At 35.8% G+C, this 17222-nt stretch overlaps 2 protein-coding genes and 1 non-coding gene across 3 annotated transcripts; 2 read left to right on the forward strand and 1 right to left on the reverse strand.

Annotated features, from left to right (window-relative positions):
- Positions 1–1572: 1572 nt before the first annotated feature.
- LOC100793575 (topless-related protein 3) lies at positions 1573–11406 on the forward strand. Its single transcript, XM_006606482.4, has 25 exons — positions 1573–2091; positions 4213–4392; positions 4495–4608; positions 4769–4927; positions 5219–5393; positions 5539–5671; positions 5914–6029; positions 6159–6291; positions 6399–6508; positions 6659–6728; positions 6800–6873; positions 6946–7041; positions 7119–7211; positions 7509–7636; positions 7750–7984; positions 8075–8242; positions 8328–8411; positions 8852–9004; positions 9097–9207; positions 9329–9508; positions 9583–9711; positions 9808–9903; positions 10141–10323; positions 10410–10585; positions 11009–11406. The coding sequence occupies exons 1-25, from the start codon at positions 2012–2014 to the stop codon at positions 11223–11225; spliced, it is 3393 nt and encodes a 1130-aa protein (XP_006606545.1). The 5' UTR covers positions 1573–2011; the 3' UTR covers positions 11226–11406.
- A 2423-nt stretch (positions 11407–13829) lies between these two features.
- TRNAP-AGG (transfer RNA proline (anticodon AGG)) lies at positions 13830–13901 on the reverse strand. The gene has a single exon. It is a non-coding gene; the product is annotated as a tRNA-Pro (tRNA).
- A 99-nt stretch (positions 13902–14000) lies between these two features.
- LOC100794094 (pre-mRNA-splicing factor 38) lies at positions 14001–17222 on the forward strand. The gene is made up of 5 exons (XM_003556480.5): positions 14001–14528; positions 14629–14719; positions 14944–15073; positions 15191–15261; positions 16495–17222. The coding sequence occupies exons 1-5, from the start codon at positions 14117–14119 to the stop codon at positions 16940–16942; spliced, it is 1152 nt and encodes a 383-aa protein (XP_003556528.1). The 5' UTR covers positions 14001–14116; the 3' UTR covers positions 16943–17222.

The following is a 17222-nucleotide window of genomic DNA, read 5'->3' on the forward strand; positions in this document are numbered from 1 at the left end:
CACCAATAGTTGTTAGTTATATTTTATCATAAGTAGGCATGTATTATTTTTTACCTTTACATAATTAGATATTATCACATTTTGTACTAGTAGAAAAAGTCGCATAATTACGTATGATAAAATATTAAATATGATTTTTTATGTGAAATATCACCATAGTTTTTTTCATTAATTTAAAATGTTACTTTAATTAAAAATATTAAATAATAATAAAGTATTACAGTGATTTTTTCAAATAACTTTCAACCATGTTTGATGAAAATAATAACAACACATTACAACGATATTTTTATTTCACATGTTGTAAGTATTTTAAGTAGTAAGTATAAATTAAGGGTAAAATATGTTTGAAATTTTTGTAAAATTTGAAAAATATTATTTTGTTCTCATAAATTTATTAATTTGATCCTTATAAAAATAAAACATATTTTTGTTGATCCTTGCTAATTTTGTTAGATGGTAATTTGAAGTCATTAATAAACTTTTAATAATTTATGTGTAATTTGATTACAAATAAATTTAATAATTTATGATCATTAAATAAACCCACAGCTGAAAATTCTTACAAGTTATAATTTTTTATCATCATGGGTGATTTTCAGGCAAAGATAAAACAGGTTCTTGTGTCTTGGAATGTGTTTTAAAAAGTAGAAAGAGAAAGTATTTAAGTCCATTAGTTATATTAGATAATTGTGTAGTAAAATTATTAACACCGAGGATTAATAAAAATCTATTTTATTTATATAAACTAAATTAATATGAAAATTTTTATAAAGACAAAATTAATATTTTTTAAATTTTACAAGTATCTTAAACATATTTAGCTAATAACTTAATTAATATTAAGGAATTTAATTCGTATTAAATATCTTGTTTTATTTTTTAAAAAACTTTTAAGAACATATGCAAAGTTAGTACAACACTGCTTAGTTTAATTTATTGAACCATTCCTAGTTAATGAATTTTGCAAACTATCGGAAAATATCTAATGTCATTAATGTGAAAATTGCTGTCTCATTAATATTGATACATACTAAAAAAGTTGCTTTTGAGTTTCAAACCCTATAGGTTTTCTATTATGGAATTATAATTAGAATGAGGATTTGCTAACAATATTTTTAAGACATTAGTTAAGAAATTAAGAAGAAAAAATATTTATAATAAAAATTATCAAAAAATTTATAAAAAACATAATTTTATGTATCTTAATAAAAAAAATTGCTTTTAATTTTTTAGCCAATGATCCAAGAAGACTGAATAGTATTTGCTTTATAATTATAGTAATTTGGGTAAGAATAGACCATAATTTGATAATCAGAGTCTCAATGTGAGAGAGAAATAGACACCCTCACGCACGCCAAAAACAGAGAAAGAAAAACCCGACAGTGAAATGTGGGGTCAGGAATTAAATTCTGCCCGCTCTTGTATTTGCATTCTCGGCAGTATCGCGAGAAAATGAGAAATCAAATTATCCTTAGAATGTGAAAGAGACAGGACAAAAATAATGGGATCACTGGACGTGTGTCGCGAATATTCACTAGATTTGAATTACTAGTTTGGATTCCGCAACACTCCTTAGAGTGTTCTTATCAAGCACCAAGTGATACGTTCACGGGATAAGATTGTGCTTATCGCATAAGTGAATGTGCTTATGTCTGATGGGTCAGTAGAAAAAGAGCCACCTTGTACAACGCATCGAAGATAGCGAGACCGAATTTCTCTTCTCTCTCTTCTTCTCCTCTTATCCGCAGCCTTTCAAACCCTAGAAATTCTCGAAGTCCGAGCCCTTTATATAATAATCCTATGAGGCTCTAATTTTTTTGAGGATTTTGAGGTTGCGTGAGTTAGGATTTGGAGTTGGAGTTGGTTGAAGAGGGAAAGTTTGTCCGTGGTCGGTGGAATTTGAGTTCCGTAGTGTTTTTGTTTTCTTTTAAGGTTATATTGGTCGTGTTCGAAGATCAGGGTTTGGAGATCGAAATTAACGGTGCGGTTTTGGATTTGAGTGTCCGAAATGACTTCTCTGAGCAGAGAATTGGTGTTTCTCATACTCCAGTTTCTGGAGGAAGAGAAATTCAAAGAATCCGTACACAAGTGAGGGCTCTTTCTCCCTTTCTTTTCCCTCTCTTTTATTTGTTTTTGTTTCCCCCCTTTTTCTCTGCAAGTTGTGGATGTCTGTGATTTTGGTGTGGTTGGGACTTGGGATGAATTTGAAATGAGGTAATCCTGCTTTGTAACGTTTTTTTTTTTTTACTTTATTGTTCTGATTATTGAAAAAATGTTTGGAAATGAGGTGAAAAAAAGAGTAATAAGGGTAGGAAGGAATGTTTCAATTTCATGTCTTAACCATGTTGTTTTTCTTGTAATTTACAATTTGGATGTGAGTAGCGAAATTGCTGTATTGCTTCGCAGTGTATTATCTAATTGACTGTTGAGCTCTGTATCAGGGTTCAATTACTCTGCCAATTGGGCAAGGGCAGTGGCAGAGCCAGAGTAAACAACTTTGATATTTTGAATAAGAAATTTAAAAGATTATTATTATTTTAAATTCTTATAATTTTGAAAAGATTCACGTGGACTAAAGCCCCCTTATAATCAGACACCCACCCCTAGGCAAGGAGAAATTATTTTATGGTTCGAATTCGAGGCCACTATATGTCCATGGTTTCAACAAATCTCCATGTGACAAGTTTTTTTTTTATCAGCAAACTTAATAATATATATTAATTGAGTACCAGAGGTACTAACAGTACAAGTATCAATCCAGAATTGAGCTTAACATAGTTTGGCCAATCTGGAAAAACATATAAATAATACAGAAACATGCACTGCTATTCTATCCTATTCTATTTAGGAACCCTGCTCTGATGTTAGAAGACCAGTAGTTGTAGTGCATATTAAATCCCTTCTCCAAATTTGTAAGCCACGTCCATAGTAGGAAAATTGCGTCATCTAGAATTCCATTGGCATTGAGTGAGCCATTTGAGAAGATAATAGTATTCCTGTGCTTCCAAATGGTCCATGTCAGTGCCATCCACCACCATTTCCATCTACTAGATCTCATCCCTTCTGTCACTCCATAAATGTGTTGAAGAAAGTGTTGCCTTGGTTGGTTTGGGAAAACTCCCGATAAGTTCACCCATGATAAAGATTCCCACCATATTGGGAGGATCTTGCTGCAAAAGAAGAATAAATGACCTGCACTTTCCTCCTCAATTCCGCAGAATGGACATCTTGAATCTCCAAGCTGAATGTGACGCCTCCTCAAGTTTTCTCTAGTTGGTAGTCTGTCTCTTATTAGTCTCCATGCAAATATGATAATTTTAGACGGAAGCTTGAACTTCCACAGCTCCTCATACACTCCATCTTGTTGCTGATCAAGTGAATCCTCCCTACACACTTCGTAAGCAGATTTAGCCGTGTACTGTCCATCCGGTTCCGCCTTCCACACCCATTGAGCAGATTTGTGAGGTTGAATTGGGTGGCTTGTAACAGCTGATAAAAATGACACCGCCAAATCGACTTCGCTATCAAATAATGGTCTTCTCCACCTAAAGTCCCATTCCCAACCTTCTTCTTTGAAGTCCCCCATCTGCTGTAACCGAGATTTGTTAACTTTTTGTTTTTTATAAACTGAAAGGTACATGTCACGTGGTGATTGGCCGAGACCATGAACTTGTGGTGGTCTAGGCCATGCAGTAATTTCTCCTAGGCAAGTGTATTACATTCTGTACCTTCTTTGTTGTTTTTACTCCTCTTGGCTTTATGAATGGGGGAAAGCAATTTACTACTTATATATAAAAGCTGAACTTGTAAATCTTGTAACGGTAATAAGTCTGTTCTTTTCATCCAAAGGGGGTTATTTATATAATGCTCTTACTTGGAGAGTGCGATTGAGATGATAAAAATTAAATTAAAGACTCTTTCTCTCCCTATGGTTAAGGTTCTGGTTTTTAGGTTTTCTTTTTGTAAGAATTTTCATATCAGAGGGCGAGCCCTGGTGCAGCGGTAAAGTTGTGCCTTGGTGACTTGTTGGTCATGGGTTCGAATCCGGAAACAGCCTCTTTGCATATGCAAGGGTAAGGCTGCGTACAACATCCCTCCCCCATACCTTCGCATAGCGAAGAGCCTCTGGGCAATGGGGTACGAAGTTTTTTATATGGCATCCACTCGACTGTTCATGTCACTCTTTTAAATGCTTCTTAATGTGTGCAGGCTTGAGAAAGAATCTGGGTTCTTTTTTAACATGAAGTACTTTGAGGAAAAAGTGCAGGCTGGCGAGTGGGAAGAGGTTGAGAAGTACTTATCAGGATTTACCAAAGTTGATGATAATAGATACTCAATGAAAATATTTTTTGAAATCAGGAAACAGAAATATCTGGAAGCACTTGATCAGTATGCGGAACTTTGTTATCTTTTTAACTATTTTTTCTAAACATGTTTGCGCTTGTTATGAAATTTCACATTGTTTTGTCTCTGGTGTTTTTCAAATTTTAGGCAAGACAAGGCAAAGGCCGTGGAGATATTAGTGGGTGATTTGAAAATGTTCTCCACCTTCAATGAGGAGCTATACAAAGAAATAACCCAGTTATTAACTCTTACTAATTTCAGGTAATACCTTGAATGCATTGCTTGTCAGTGTCTTTGACTGTTAGGTGGATGAGATCGTGCATCTAATTCATATCTCAATTCTTCATGAATTTTGATTCACAACTCAGATTAGTTAAGTGGTAAGCTTGACAATTGAGTGGTATTTTGTTTCACATAACAGGGAGAATGAGCAGCTATCCAAGTATGGTGACACCAAAACTGCTCGAAGCATTATGTTGATAGAACTGAAAAAACTCATAGAGGCAAATCCTCTTTTCCGTGATAAGCTTATCTTCCCTACCCTTAAGTCATCAAGACTGCGAACTTTGATCAATCAAAGGTATGTGTGATTAATTTCTACCAACTTTATCTATCTATTTTGCCATGCTCTTTCATTCACATAGTTGGGCTCTGCTTTTTGACCCATATGTCGTTATGGGAAAAATGAAAAGTAAATCATGTTGATTTCTGGACATGTAGTATATTTCATATTTTGTCAGTGGTAAATGATAAGAATTTGGAAGGTTTTCTGTTCCTTTTTTAATTCATTCTTGTAAATTTGAATTTTTAGCGTGCTGTGCCTTGCCTATTTTTTAATCAGTGAATTTATCTATGCCCCTTATCAATGCAGTCTAAACTGGCAGCATCAGCTCTGCAAAAACCCAAGGCCAAATCCAGATATTAAGACTTTATTCACAGATCACACATGTGCACCTCCCAATGGTCCTCTGGCGCCTACACCCGTCAATCTTCCAATTGCTGCAGTTGCAAAGCCTGCTGCTTATACTTCACTTGGAGCTCATGGTGTAAGATACCTTGCATTTTGAACAATTGGTTACCTTGATTTTTAATTTTTTTTTTTTTATCAGCCCTTGATTTTTAATTGATTGATAATATAATTGTAACTATGTTGATTAGTTAATAATTTGATTTTTTTTATATTTTGTATAGCCCTTCCCACCTGCTGCTGCTGCAACTGCCAATGCTAATGCTTTGGCTGGTTGGATGGCCAATGCCTCAGCTTCATCATCTGTCCAAGCAGCTGTTGTCACGGCATCAACTATGCCTGTCCCACAGAATCAAGGTTAAAATTGTAGTTACGCTATTATTTTTAATAATCATTGCTGCCCTATTTTTTCCATGAAATTTGCATGCCATGCACTCTAGATTTTTACACTCTTTTGAAAAGGCTTATTATCAACAGTTGCAATTGTGTTTACTTGCGTAGGTGAACAGGAGAATATCTTGATATTAATTAAAATATTACCTGTTCAATAGTTTCACAAGAGGATGTAGTGGCTTAAAACCTACATTTTTTTTAAACAGTGCCTATCTTGAAACGTCCTAGAACACCTCCTGCAAATCCTGGCATGATTGATTATCAGAATGCTGATCATGAACAGCTAATGAAAAGGCTTCGTCCTGGTCATTCTGTAGAGGAGGTAACTTTGATGAATTTCTGTTCAATTCAGCCGTGTCTCACATATTTTATGATGCCAAATCTTTTTCTCTTGTTTGACTTTGTAATGGCTTGTGACTCATGTCAGTGTTATTTATTTATATAATTTAAGGTTTCTTATCCCTTGGCTCGACAAGCCTCTTGGTCGCTGGATGATCTACCAAGAACTGTGACTATGACATTGCATCAAGGATCCTCTGTGACGAGCATGGATTTTCATCCTTCTCATCATACCTTACTTCTCGGTATTGTTTATCATGATTTTTTCATGTCTAATATCTTGGTTGCCAAAATACCGACAAAGCATAACTTAATTTTTCTTCTTCTAATGGTATATATTTCCAATGAGTAGCTGGTTCAAATAATGGAGAAATTAGCCTCTGGGAACTCAGTTTGCGAGAAAAGTTGGTCTCAAAGCCATTCAAGATATGGGATGTGTCTGCATGCTCATTACCATTTCAGGTTTCATACAGTGCAATATTTCTTTTTCTATCTGATTCAAGAAAAATAGTGCAGCTTAAGCTATCATGTCCAGTATATTATTGTACTTGGCCATTAGTCTTGCTGCTTGAGAATTCAGAACCATTGTAATTAAAGCTGAGAATTTGTCAGGCTGCTGCAGTCAAGGATGCACCTATTTCAGTCAGTCGGGTCACATGGAGCCCTGATGGAAGTTTTGTGGGTATGTTACTTCATGCTTCTGAAACATTTTGAAGCTGTCATGTGAATGTCTAACTGCTTGCTTTGCTGTAGGTATTGCTTTTACTAAACATTTGATTCACTTGTATGCTTACACTGGACCAAATGAGCTAACCCAGCGTATAGAGGTGACATTCTTCTCATAAAAAAATAGCTGAAGTTTTGATTGCAGTTTGATTTACATTTCCTTGTTTAAGCAGGTTGATGCTCATGTTGGGGGTGTGAATGACTTGTCATTTGCTCATCCAAATAAACAGATGTGTATTGTGACTTGTGGAGATGATAAGTTGATAAAGGTTCAGAAAATCTACTCTTTGCAATTTTTGAATTATGCAAAAGTTATCATTTTTTTTTCTGAAGAAACTCTTGATAGGTATGGGATTTAAATGGACGAAAACTATTCTCCTTTGAGGGCCACGAAGCACCTGTGTATTCCATTTGTCCCCATCACAAAGAGAACATTCAGGTGCAAAGTAGATATCATTATTGAGGCATCTATATTTTCAATGTTTATTCTTTGGAAGGTTTTCTGCCATATTCCACTTAAATTAGTAGGTTATTCAGTTTTGTTTTATGTGTAGTTATTTTTGCATTAAGCATTTAAACTTATAAAAAATGGCTTCCATTTATTGTAGTCTTGTAGAATTACGGCCCCTTCCCATTACACACGTAAATGGCCATGTCAAATGAGAATATGTATTGATTTAGCATCTCACAATGTACACACACATGCACTCTAAAGGTTGTTTATGTAACTTTGCAGTTCATATTTTCAACTGCCATTGATGGGAAAATAAAGGCATGGTTATACGATAACATGGGTTCTAGGGTTGACTATGATGCCCCTGGTCACTGGTGCACTACAATGCTTTACAGTGCAGATGGAACTAGGTAAGATGGATTTGGATGAGGGTAATTATTCGGTTACAGTATCATGCTCAATGGATAATTAAGATGTATTATATTAAAGTTTCTTATGACACTTTCCAAAATATTTTCTCCAGGTTATTTTCTTGTGGGACAAGTAAAGATGGAGAGTCTTTTCTTGTTGAATGGAATGAAAGTGAAGGCGCCATCAAGAGAACATACAATGGATTCAGAAAAAAATCTACTGGTGTTGTGCAGTTTGACACAACCCAAAATCGCTTTTTGGCTGCAGGTGAAGATGGTCAAGTTAAGTTTTGGGACATGGACAATATTAATCTTCTAATAAGCAGTGATGCCGATGGAGGATTACAGGTTGTTATTTATGGTTAACTATTTTAAGTCTTGTGGAATATAACTACACTTCATAAAACATCCTGTATATAATTGTATGAATTTGTTCAGAGCCTTCCACGCTTGAGATTCAACAAGGAAGGTAATATTCTTGCTGTTACTACCGTGGACAATGGTTTCAAGATACTTGCTAATGCTTCTGGTCTTAGATCTTTAAGAACCATTGAAACTCCGGCATTTGAAGCATTGAGGTCACCCATTGAATCAACTCCAATTAAGGTAGTGATACAGTTTAAGTTTTTGCTTGCATCCCGATGTTTCGATCATAACATGTATCTGTTACTGTCTACTTTGTGTTATGTAGGTATCTGGCTCTTCTACTGTTAATGTTAGTCCGGTCAACTGTAAAGTGGAAAGAAGCTCCCCTGTCAGGCCTTCTCCAATTCTTGTATGAATCTGACCCTGTGAATTGAATAATCATTAATTCATTATTATGATGTTAGAACAATGACATTGATAGGTTTTTCCCTTCTCTACATACACTCTGGCATGTGTGGACTATAGTTTGATCCTTTTATTCTTTCTTATAGTATGCTCAATTCAATAATGCAATACCCTTGTAAACAATAGAGGACCACCTTTTGGATATACTTCAGCTGCTCTCCACTTTTTGGCGAACATGTCCTATTTCATTTTGTGGGTCTACTTTTAGATCCAAAAGTCATACATGAGTCTGTTTTACTTTATAATTTGATGTCTGTATTCCTTTGTGGAATAACTTGGCCAATTGTTATTTATAGCTTTTCTAAGTTACGGATGTCTTGTGAATTATTTAATGCATCTTAGTACTTATTTAAACATGCATTGGTTTTGGCTTTTTCAATCAAGAATGGAGTTGATCCCATGGGCCGAAGTGCAGAGAAACCAAGAACTGTGGAAGATGTAATAGATAGAGCTAAACCATGGCAACTATCTGAAATTCTGGATCCTGTCCAATGTCGGTCAGTTACCATGCCTGAGAGCACAGATTCTTCCAGCAAGGTGTGTTGACTGTGGATTATATAAGATTGCTAATTTTACTCTATTGCAAACTGTGTTCTGTACACTGATTTAATACTTTGATCCGTGCATAGGTTGTCAGACTTTTATATACAAACTCTGCTGTTGGTATTTTGGCCCTTGGTTCAAATGGTATCCAGAAGCTTTGGAAATGGGCTCGCAGTGAACAGAATCCTACTGGGAAGGTAATCTTAAGCAAATAATTAATTTACATATTTCTTCCTTCAGTTCTTTGTTTTCTCTATGCTTTTCATTTGTTTGTTTCTTTCAATATAGAACAGAATTCTGATGTTTTTATGATTACAGGCTACTGCCAATGTTGTTCCACTGCATTGGCAACCCAACAATGGTCTTCTTATGACTAATGATATCTCGGGCGTCAACCTTGAAGAAGCAGTACCTTGCATTGCCCTCTCAAAAAATGACTCATACGTTATGTCTGCCTGTGGTGGAAAGGTTTCTCTATTTAACATGATGACATTCAAGGTGTGTGTCCGAATATACAACTCTGATATTCCATTCATTTGTTAAGTTTATTGATTACTTTACTTTTTTTATAGGTAATGACAACATTCATGCCGCCGCCTCCTGCTTCTACCTTCCTAGCTTTCCATCCCCAGGATAACAACATTATTGCCATTGGGATGGAGGATTCAACCATTCACATCTATAATGTCAGAGTCGATGAGGTGATTGCTATCTCTAACTAGTTTTATCGTTTTGATATTTACTCTATTATTTCTAATAATCTCACCATTTTTTCCCCTTTTGGGGGTATGTTCCAGGTGAAATCAAAATTGAAAGGCCACCAGAAGCGTATTACTGGTTTAGCTTTTTCTACCAATCTTAACATACTGGTCTCATCTGGTGCTGATGCTCATGTAAGTCTTTTAACTGTTCTCCTTTGATACAATTTTCAAAGTGGATGCACCCTTGCAAGTTTTTTGCTGGCTTGCTGCACTCAATAACTTTGGGGGGGGGGGGGGTTGGGTGTCTTTTCTTTTTTGGGTGCTCAAGGTTAAAATACCTGTGTTTTACTCATATTTGTGCTTCTATTACGTTTTTACATGCTCAAAATTTTTACTTTATGGGTTTTAAGAAGTTCTATTATTGTACAGCTTTGTGTGTGGAGTATAGACACATGGGAGAAAAGAAAATCAATTCCAATACAGCTACCCGCAGGAAAGTCACCTGTTGGTGATACACGAGTACAGTTCCATTCTGATCAACTTCGCTTATTGGTAGTTCATGAGACTCAATTGGCAATATATGATGCCTCTAAGATGGAACGCATTCGGCAGGTATGAAGTTTCTTCCGATATTGATAAAGCTGGTGGTTGCTGACAAAATTTAAAATGAAATATGCTCATAAATTCCTTTGCTGCAGTGGGTTCCCCAAGATGTTCTGTCTGCCCCCATATCGTATGCAGCTTATTCCTGCAACAGTCAGTTAATATATGCGACATTTTGTGATGCCAACATTGGCGTTTTTGATGCTGATAGCTTGAGGCTCAGATGTCGTATTGCACCATCAATATGCTTGTCACCGGCAGCTTTAAGTGGGTAAGTTTCAGATCAGTAAATTGGACTAAACTTAGTATTTATTATATTAAAGAGAGCAATGCACTTTTCTCAACATACTCTCTATTATAGAGTATATTTAATGTCTGTTCCACCAAATAAGCTGCTCTACAGTTTATTTAGCGAGTCCCACATGCAATATTTTACTATATTGATATTTCTCATGTATTAAATATTAAAAATTTTGTTCAAGGTTGCTTACTAGCTATGTAAAATGGTGCAGTAAAAGTTTGCTTAGTAATTTATTACGAACATAGTTACTGCTGTTTCAATTTATGGATATCTTTACTGTCTTTTTTGTGGAGGAAAAGAAATCCTTCCTCAAACAAGTTGGTGTGACGATTTTTCATTTGCACTTGCAAAACTTGAGGATAAATCTTGATACTTGATCCTTGTATATTGCAGAAGTCAAGGTGTGTATCCTCTTGTGGTTGCTGCCCATCCTCTAGAACCTAATCAGTTTGCTGTTGGGCTGACGGATGGATCTGTCAAAGTGATAGAACCGAACGAATCAGAGGGTAAGTGGGGAACCTCCCCACCTATGGACAATGGAATATTGAATGGTAGGGCAGGATCATCATCTACAACAAGCAACCACACCGCTGATCAGGCTCAAAGATAAGATCAAATGTATTTTACTAGTTATTTTCATCTGTAATTGTATCAGCTTAGATGTTTAGATTTCGATTCACCAATATGTCTCATCAATATCATGTCAGCTTGGACATAAAATGGTAAATGCTTAGACGTAGAATCGTGTATACCTTGATTTATTCTAGTTAATAACTCAATTTTATTGTTTATATTTATGTTGTAATGTCCTTGTATCTTGCTTACAAGTGTATGTCAATTTTCCTTGCCCTTGCGGTACTCCGTATAAAACCAATTGTCAATTTGTCATTATTGGAATTAGGGAATGGGAGAAAATTCCAGCTCCAAATTAATTTTTAAATATTTCTATTCATTTATCTGAAGATTTTCCTTGCCCTCTGAATTTTTCGAACAACATTTTTGGAAGTTGTTGACTTGACTCCGTGAACAGCCATATTCCAGTCAAAAAAATTGTTGCGTTAAAAAAAATGCTATAGGTATAAGCAAACTTTGTTTTTGCACTTCTTCGTAAAAAGAAAATATAATTGGAAGTACCAAATACTAGGTTTGCTAGCCATCTTTTTCTTACTATGCGCTTTTGGATTAAAGGGGACTTAAATTCCTCCGTTAAATTCTACCCCATCTACTTTAAATCTAAGATTAAATTAGAGTTGTTTATTATTACTTCGAAAAGTTGGCTATTACTATTTGCACTTACTTTAACACCCCTTTCAACTTTTCTTTTCTAAAATTACCCTTTTTGAAATTTAATTCTGGAGTTTAGTGTCGCTCGACATAGTAACATATGCTTCCTTAACCTTCTCCTTCTTCACTGAACCCCTCCTTTAACCTACCAAGAACACGAGTTCATAGCACCACTATGCCGAAATCGCTATCTCTCATACTCCATATTCCTTTGCCAATTTGAATCGCCAACCATATCCCTCCAATCCCTAACCTCTATGTCACCCCCACTAATCCACTCAATTCTTCATCCGAGCCCCCTTCATCTACGATTTGGCACGCTCCAATTCTCCATTGTCATAGTCATCACACTATGCTAAGACCAAAGGAGATCCCATCATTGGGGTTGAGTGAATAAGGGCCAAACAGTGCTGCAGTGCAGGAGGAAAGTGTTGGAGGGTATGAGTGAGGGAGGTTTTGAGGAACCACTTTGACAAAGACAAAAGGAAGAATGAGACTAAGGAAGGGAAAAACAATATAAAATGCACTCAAATGGATGAATCCGAACAAAGGTTAGAAGGTGGGGGTGTACTTGAGTGACTGCAATCTGCTGGTATGCAAAAGAGATGGGTTAAAGGATCTAAGGGTAGTTTTGTAATAATAATTTAAAACAAGAATAAAGGGGATGCAAAAGTAAAAAATAGTGTGCATTTAGCAATTTCCTGAAAAGTTTATAGTTCAGATTCCTTGATCTTGTTTAAAGTTTACATTTTTTTAAGAAAATGATGTTACATTCAAAAAGTTTCATTATTATTTTAATTTGAAAAACAACTGATTATAAAACCTATTTTTTATTTCTAAAGATAATTTTTTCAATTTTAATCCAAAATAAATGTGAACAATAGTGAAAAATCAAAATGACACATTCAACAAAATAAAGAACAAATTCAAATAACCCACGTGCCTAATGGGGACCAATACTGGTTGCAAGGCTATAAAACAAAATATATAGAGGATTAAATGTGAACAATAGTGAAAAATCAAAAGGACGCATTCAATAAAATAAAGAACAAATTCAAATAACCCACGTTTGGAGAAAAAGGCCAAAACTTGAGTGAAGAAGAAAAGATCAAAACCGTACAACAAAACAAACGAAAAGAAAAATTGTAAACAACCAAATACAAAATGACCAATTAGAAGGTGCGTAAAAATTAAAAGAGCAAATTCAAGTGTAAATTTGGAGAAAAGAGGTTAGAACAATAGAAATAAAATACATATATTTTGGTGAAGAAAAGTCGCCCAATCCTTCCATTAAATTGTATAAACAAAAATGAAAACAAATATTAAAACCACCATTCATAACCCTAGATAAATCTTCAAATAGATGGAGAAGAAAATAAGATATTTATACTGGCAGCTTCAAATGAGTGATGAACAATAGTTGGAAAAAAGAAAAGAAAGGTAGAATAATCAGTAGAGTCAGAGTCAGATAATTTGTTTTTAGAAAGAGAGAGAGGAGAGAGTTTTCTTATATTGAGTTTTGATACTCTAAAGGTCCGTTAATTTTACACTTAAATTTGGAAAATTGGGAAGTAACAAATTGATAAAAATTTAACCACATATCCCATTTAAATTGTAATTACTTCAGTTATCCACCTATCTCATATAAATCGTGATTATCCCAATTATTATAATTAATAATCATGATTTAAATAATAAATAAATCATCTTTAATAAAATTCTTTCATTTCAATAATATTTTTTTATTTACAAGACTCAAAACTTAGACTTTATTTGAAGTGATTGGATATATAGCTTACACAAAAAATAATAAATATCCCATTAAGAAAATCCACCAAGACAAAAAAAAAAAATGGAGCAATGGGTTTGGGACTTTGGGTTCTATACTCGATAGAGCAAATTCTTTTTTCTTAAAAAGGAAAAGAAAAAAGGGGCATTCCGAGAATTGAACTCGGGACCTCTCGCACCCTAAGCGAGAATCATACCACTAGACCAAATGCCCACATATGTTTTAAGCTTATATTTAAACTAAGATAAAAATAAAAATAATGTACCGTCTTGAAAGAAATCACTTATATTTAAGAAAAGAAAAAATATATTAATCCGTGCCATCATTAGACCAGGAATGAATCATTCCTCCTGGTCCTGATCCTAAATAGGGTTAGGGTTAGGGTTTATGCAATCGAATTCCTGAGACGGTGCATTTGTACGTAATCGATGGCGAATCGCACGGATCCAGCAGCTAAGAGCATAAGGGGCACGAACCCTCAGAACCTGGTGGAGAAGATTCTCCGATCGAAGATATACCAGAACACCTACTGGAAGGAGCAATGTTTCGGGTTAACGGCGGAGACGTTGGTGGACAAGGCCATGGAGCTCGACCACCTCGGCGGCACCTACGGCGGAAACCGCAAACCCACGCCGTTCATGTGCCTCGTCATGAAGATGCTCCAGATTCAGCCCGAGAAAGAAATCGTCATTGAGTTCATAAAAAACGAGGATTACAAGTACGTTAGGATTCTCGGTGCTTTTTACTTGCGTATCACTGGTTCTGACATTGACGTCTACCGCTACCTCGAACCTTTATACAATGACTATCGCAAACTTAGACGAAAGCTCGCTGATGGACGTGAGTTTCTTAACCATTTTCATTCGTTCATTCATTGTTTGTTGATTTTATCAATTACTCAGCTCGCTTATTAAGCTAATCTGTTGCTCTTGATTTGCAGAGTTTACATTGACGCACGTGGATGAGGTTATAGATGAACTTCTCACAAAGGATTATTCTTGTGATATTGCTCTGCCACGCGTTAAGAAAAGGTATATTTTCTTAAATTTTTTTCCTCTCTTATTGGAATGTGTAGTTTCCTGTTGTGTCTTTACTCATTATTTGAATTTGAGCTATTTTCCCTTGTTTCTTTGCTGTGCTTAAATATGGTTTATAGTTATAATTTTGTGGACTGTGAAATTATACTTTAAAATACAGTTTACGAGCATGGTTTTGTGGTGTGAAGATGTTTAATTCTACTTATGTTTTGCCATAGGTGGACTCTTGAATCTTTGGGTTCGTTAGAACCTAGAAGAAGTGCACTTGAAGAAGATTTTGAGGAGGAAGAAGAGAAAGAGGATAATGAGCAGCCTGTTGATGAGATTGAAGATAAGGCCTATGAGAAGGTGCTTCCCGTTTCTTTCCTAATTATGAGATATATCTTCTTTTACCTTATTTTTTTTGCTGTTAAAAATAAATATAAGTAGTTGTGATGTTTTGGTTTATTATTGAATGATTTGCAGGACCATTATCGTGGGAGAAGCCCTACTAGGGAAAGAGACAGGGATAGAAGGCACGATAGTCATAGACACAGGTACTGTTCTGTCTTTGCAAGTGTTTTGTAATTGTAACTTTGGATTGATGTAGATGCAAATATTGTTATTGAAAAAGCTTTTTCTGGTACCTTCAATTTGCATTTTGGTTTTTCGTCAATTTTGGTAGTGTAGGAGTGTATCTGGACTGTTTCCCATTTCTCAGTCTCTATTATATCCCTTTGTCAGTACAGTCTACTAAGGGTTATAGTCTTCAGTCTCCACCATCATAATACGTTGTCGTTTAAGATTTTACATCCTCTAAACTGGCGTATCATGCTGATAGCGGCAATCAAAACCATCACGGCAACTCTTTGAATGGTTATAGTATTTGCATGGCCTACTGATCTTGTTACTAGGTTCCTATAATATTTCACATCCTTCTTCACAACTTGTGGTTGTGAAGAAGACACTAACAAGGATGGTTCTAGCAAGATCAGTAAGCCATGCAAATACTATAACAGTTCAAAGGGTTGCCACGTTGGTTTTGATTGTTGCTATCAGCATGGTATGCCAGTTTGGAGGATGTAAAATCTTAAACGATGTATTCTGATGGTGGAGACCAAAGACTATAACCCTTAGTAGACTGTACTGACAAAGGGGTCTAAAGCCTCAAATCAATTGTAATTTTCTTATAATGACAAGATTCTAGGAAGACTCTGAGCTTTATTTACAACAGATATGAATAAATTATGCTGGAAGCTGTTTTTGAATTTGCGCAAGGTTACACTTCTATTTCCACTCTGGCATTCAGAGCCATCTGTGGTATACAACTGCTTCCTATAGTAAGATTCAATGATCCTGCCAGGTTTCTCTGCACTGACAGTGTGCAGTGAGAAGTATGATGGGTCAAACAGCTATGTTGCATTGGTAGATGGTGCTCCACAAGTATTATCTTATATATTGAAGAGTTCAGTTTACTCTTTTTAATGGATCATCGTATTCATTTTTTAACCGGAAAGGTAGTTTTGTTGATTGTTAACACGGTTATTACAGCTACTGGTTTCCCCAACTTTGATATGCTGCGTAAATGTGCACATTCATCTGAATGGTGGCTTAACTGTTGCTCGTAGTTAAAGCACAGATTACTTGACATTTTGGTTTATTCATGGTCTTTCTTGATGCTGTCATGTGCATTAATATTTTAAACAGATCATTAAAGTGACATTATGTTGGTTATCAGATATTATTAAGGTGACCATAGTTTTCATTTGCTTTTTGATGTTTTTTTATAGGGACCGTGATTATGACAGAGACTATGATAGGGATTACGATCGAGAGCGGGGACGTGGCCGAGACAGGGACAGAGATAGGGAAAGGGACAGGGACAGGGACCGATATCGTCTAAGGGAAGAAAAAGATTATGGTCGTGATAGAGAGGGTAGGGAGCGGGAGAGAAGAGAGAAGGATCGTGACCGTGGAAGGCGAAGGAGTCACTCAAGGAGTCGAAGTAGAAGTAGGGATCGCAGGGAACATGATGGTGGGGACTACAGAAAGAGACATGCTCGGAGTAGTGTAAGTCCTAGAAGACATGGAGATGGACTTGAGGATGGTGAGCCAAAGAAGAAGAAGAAGAAAGAAAAGAAAGAAAAGAAGGATGATGGGACTGACCACCCTGATCCAGAGATTGCAGAAGCGAACAAACTACGAGCAGCCCTGGGTTTGAAACCACTGAGGGTCTGATCTGGCAGTGTGGTATGAGTTTGGTCTGGGTTTGAAACCACTAAAGGATCCAAAGTGGTAAATACCATGTTACCTTGTGGCACTTGATGCTGCTTGCTTTTTCTGTACATCCCTGATTAGCAGTTATCAAGTCAAAAGGATAAGTTGTCATGTACGTGTACTTGTGTTGCTGCACCAGCTCAAACTCGTTTGTCCATAGCCATATTTTGATTGTCTTTATTTTAAAGAGACCATATTGAGAGCTTCTGATATGAAATTTTAACTACAGAAAGTTTCAGCA

The sequence above is a fragment of the Glycine max genome, chromosome 20, assembly GCF_000004515.6.
Source record: "Glycine max cultivar Williams 82 chromosome 20, Glycine_max_v4.0, whole genome shotgun sequence".
NCBI lineage: Eukaryota > Viridiplantae > Streptophyta > Magnoliopsida > Fabales > Fabaceae > Glycine > Glycine max.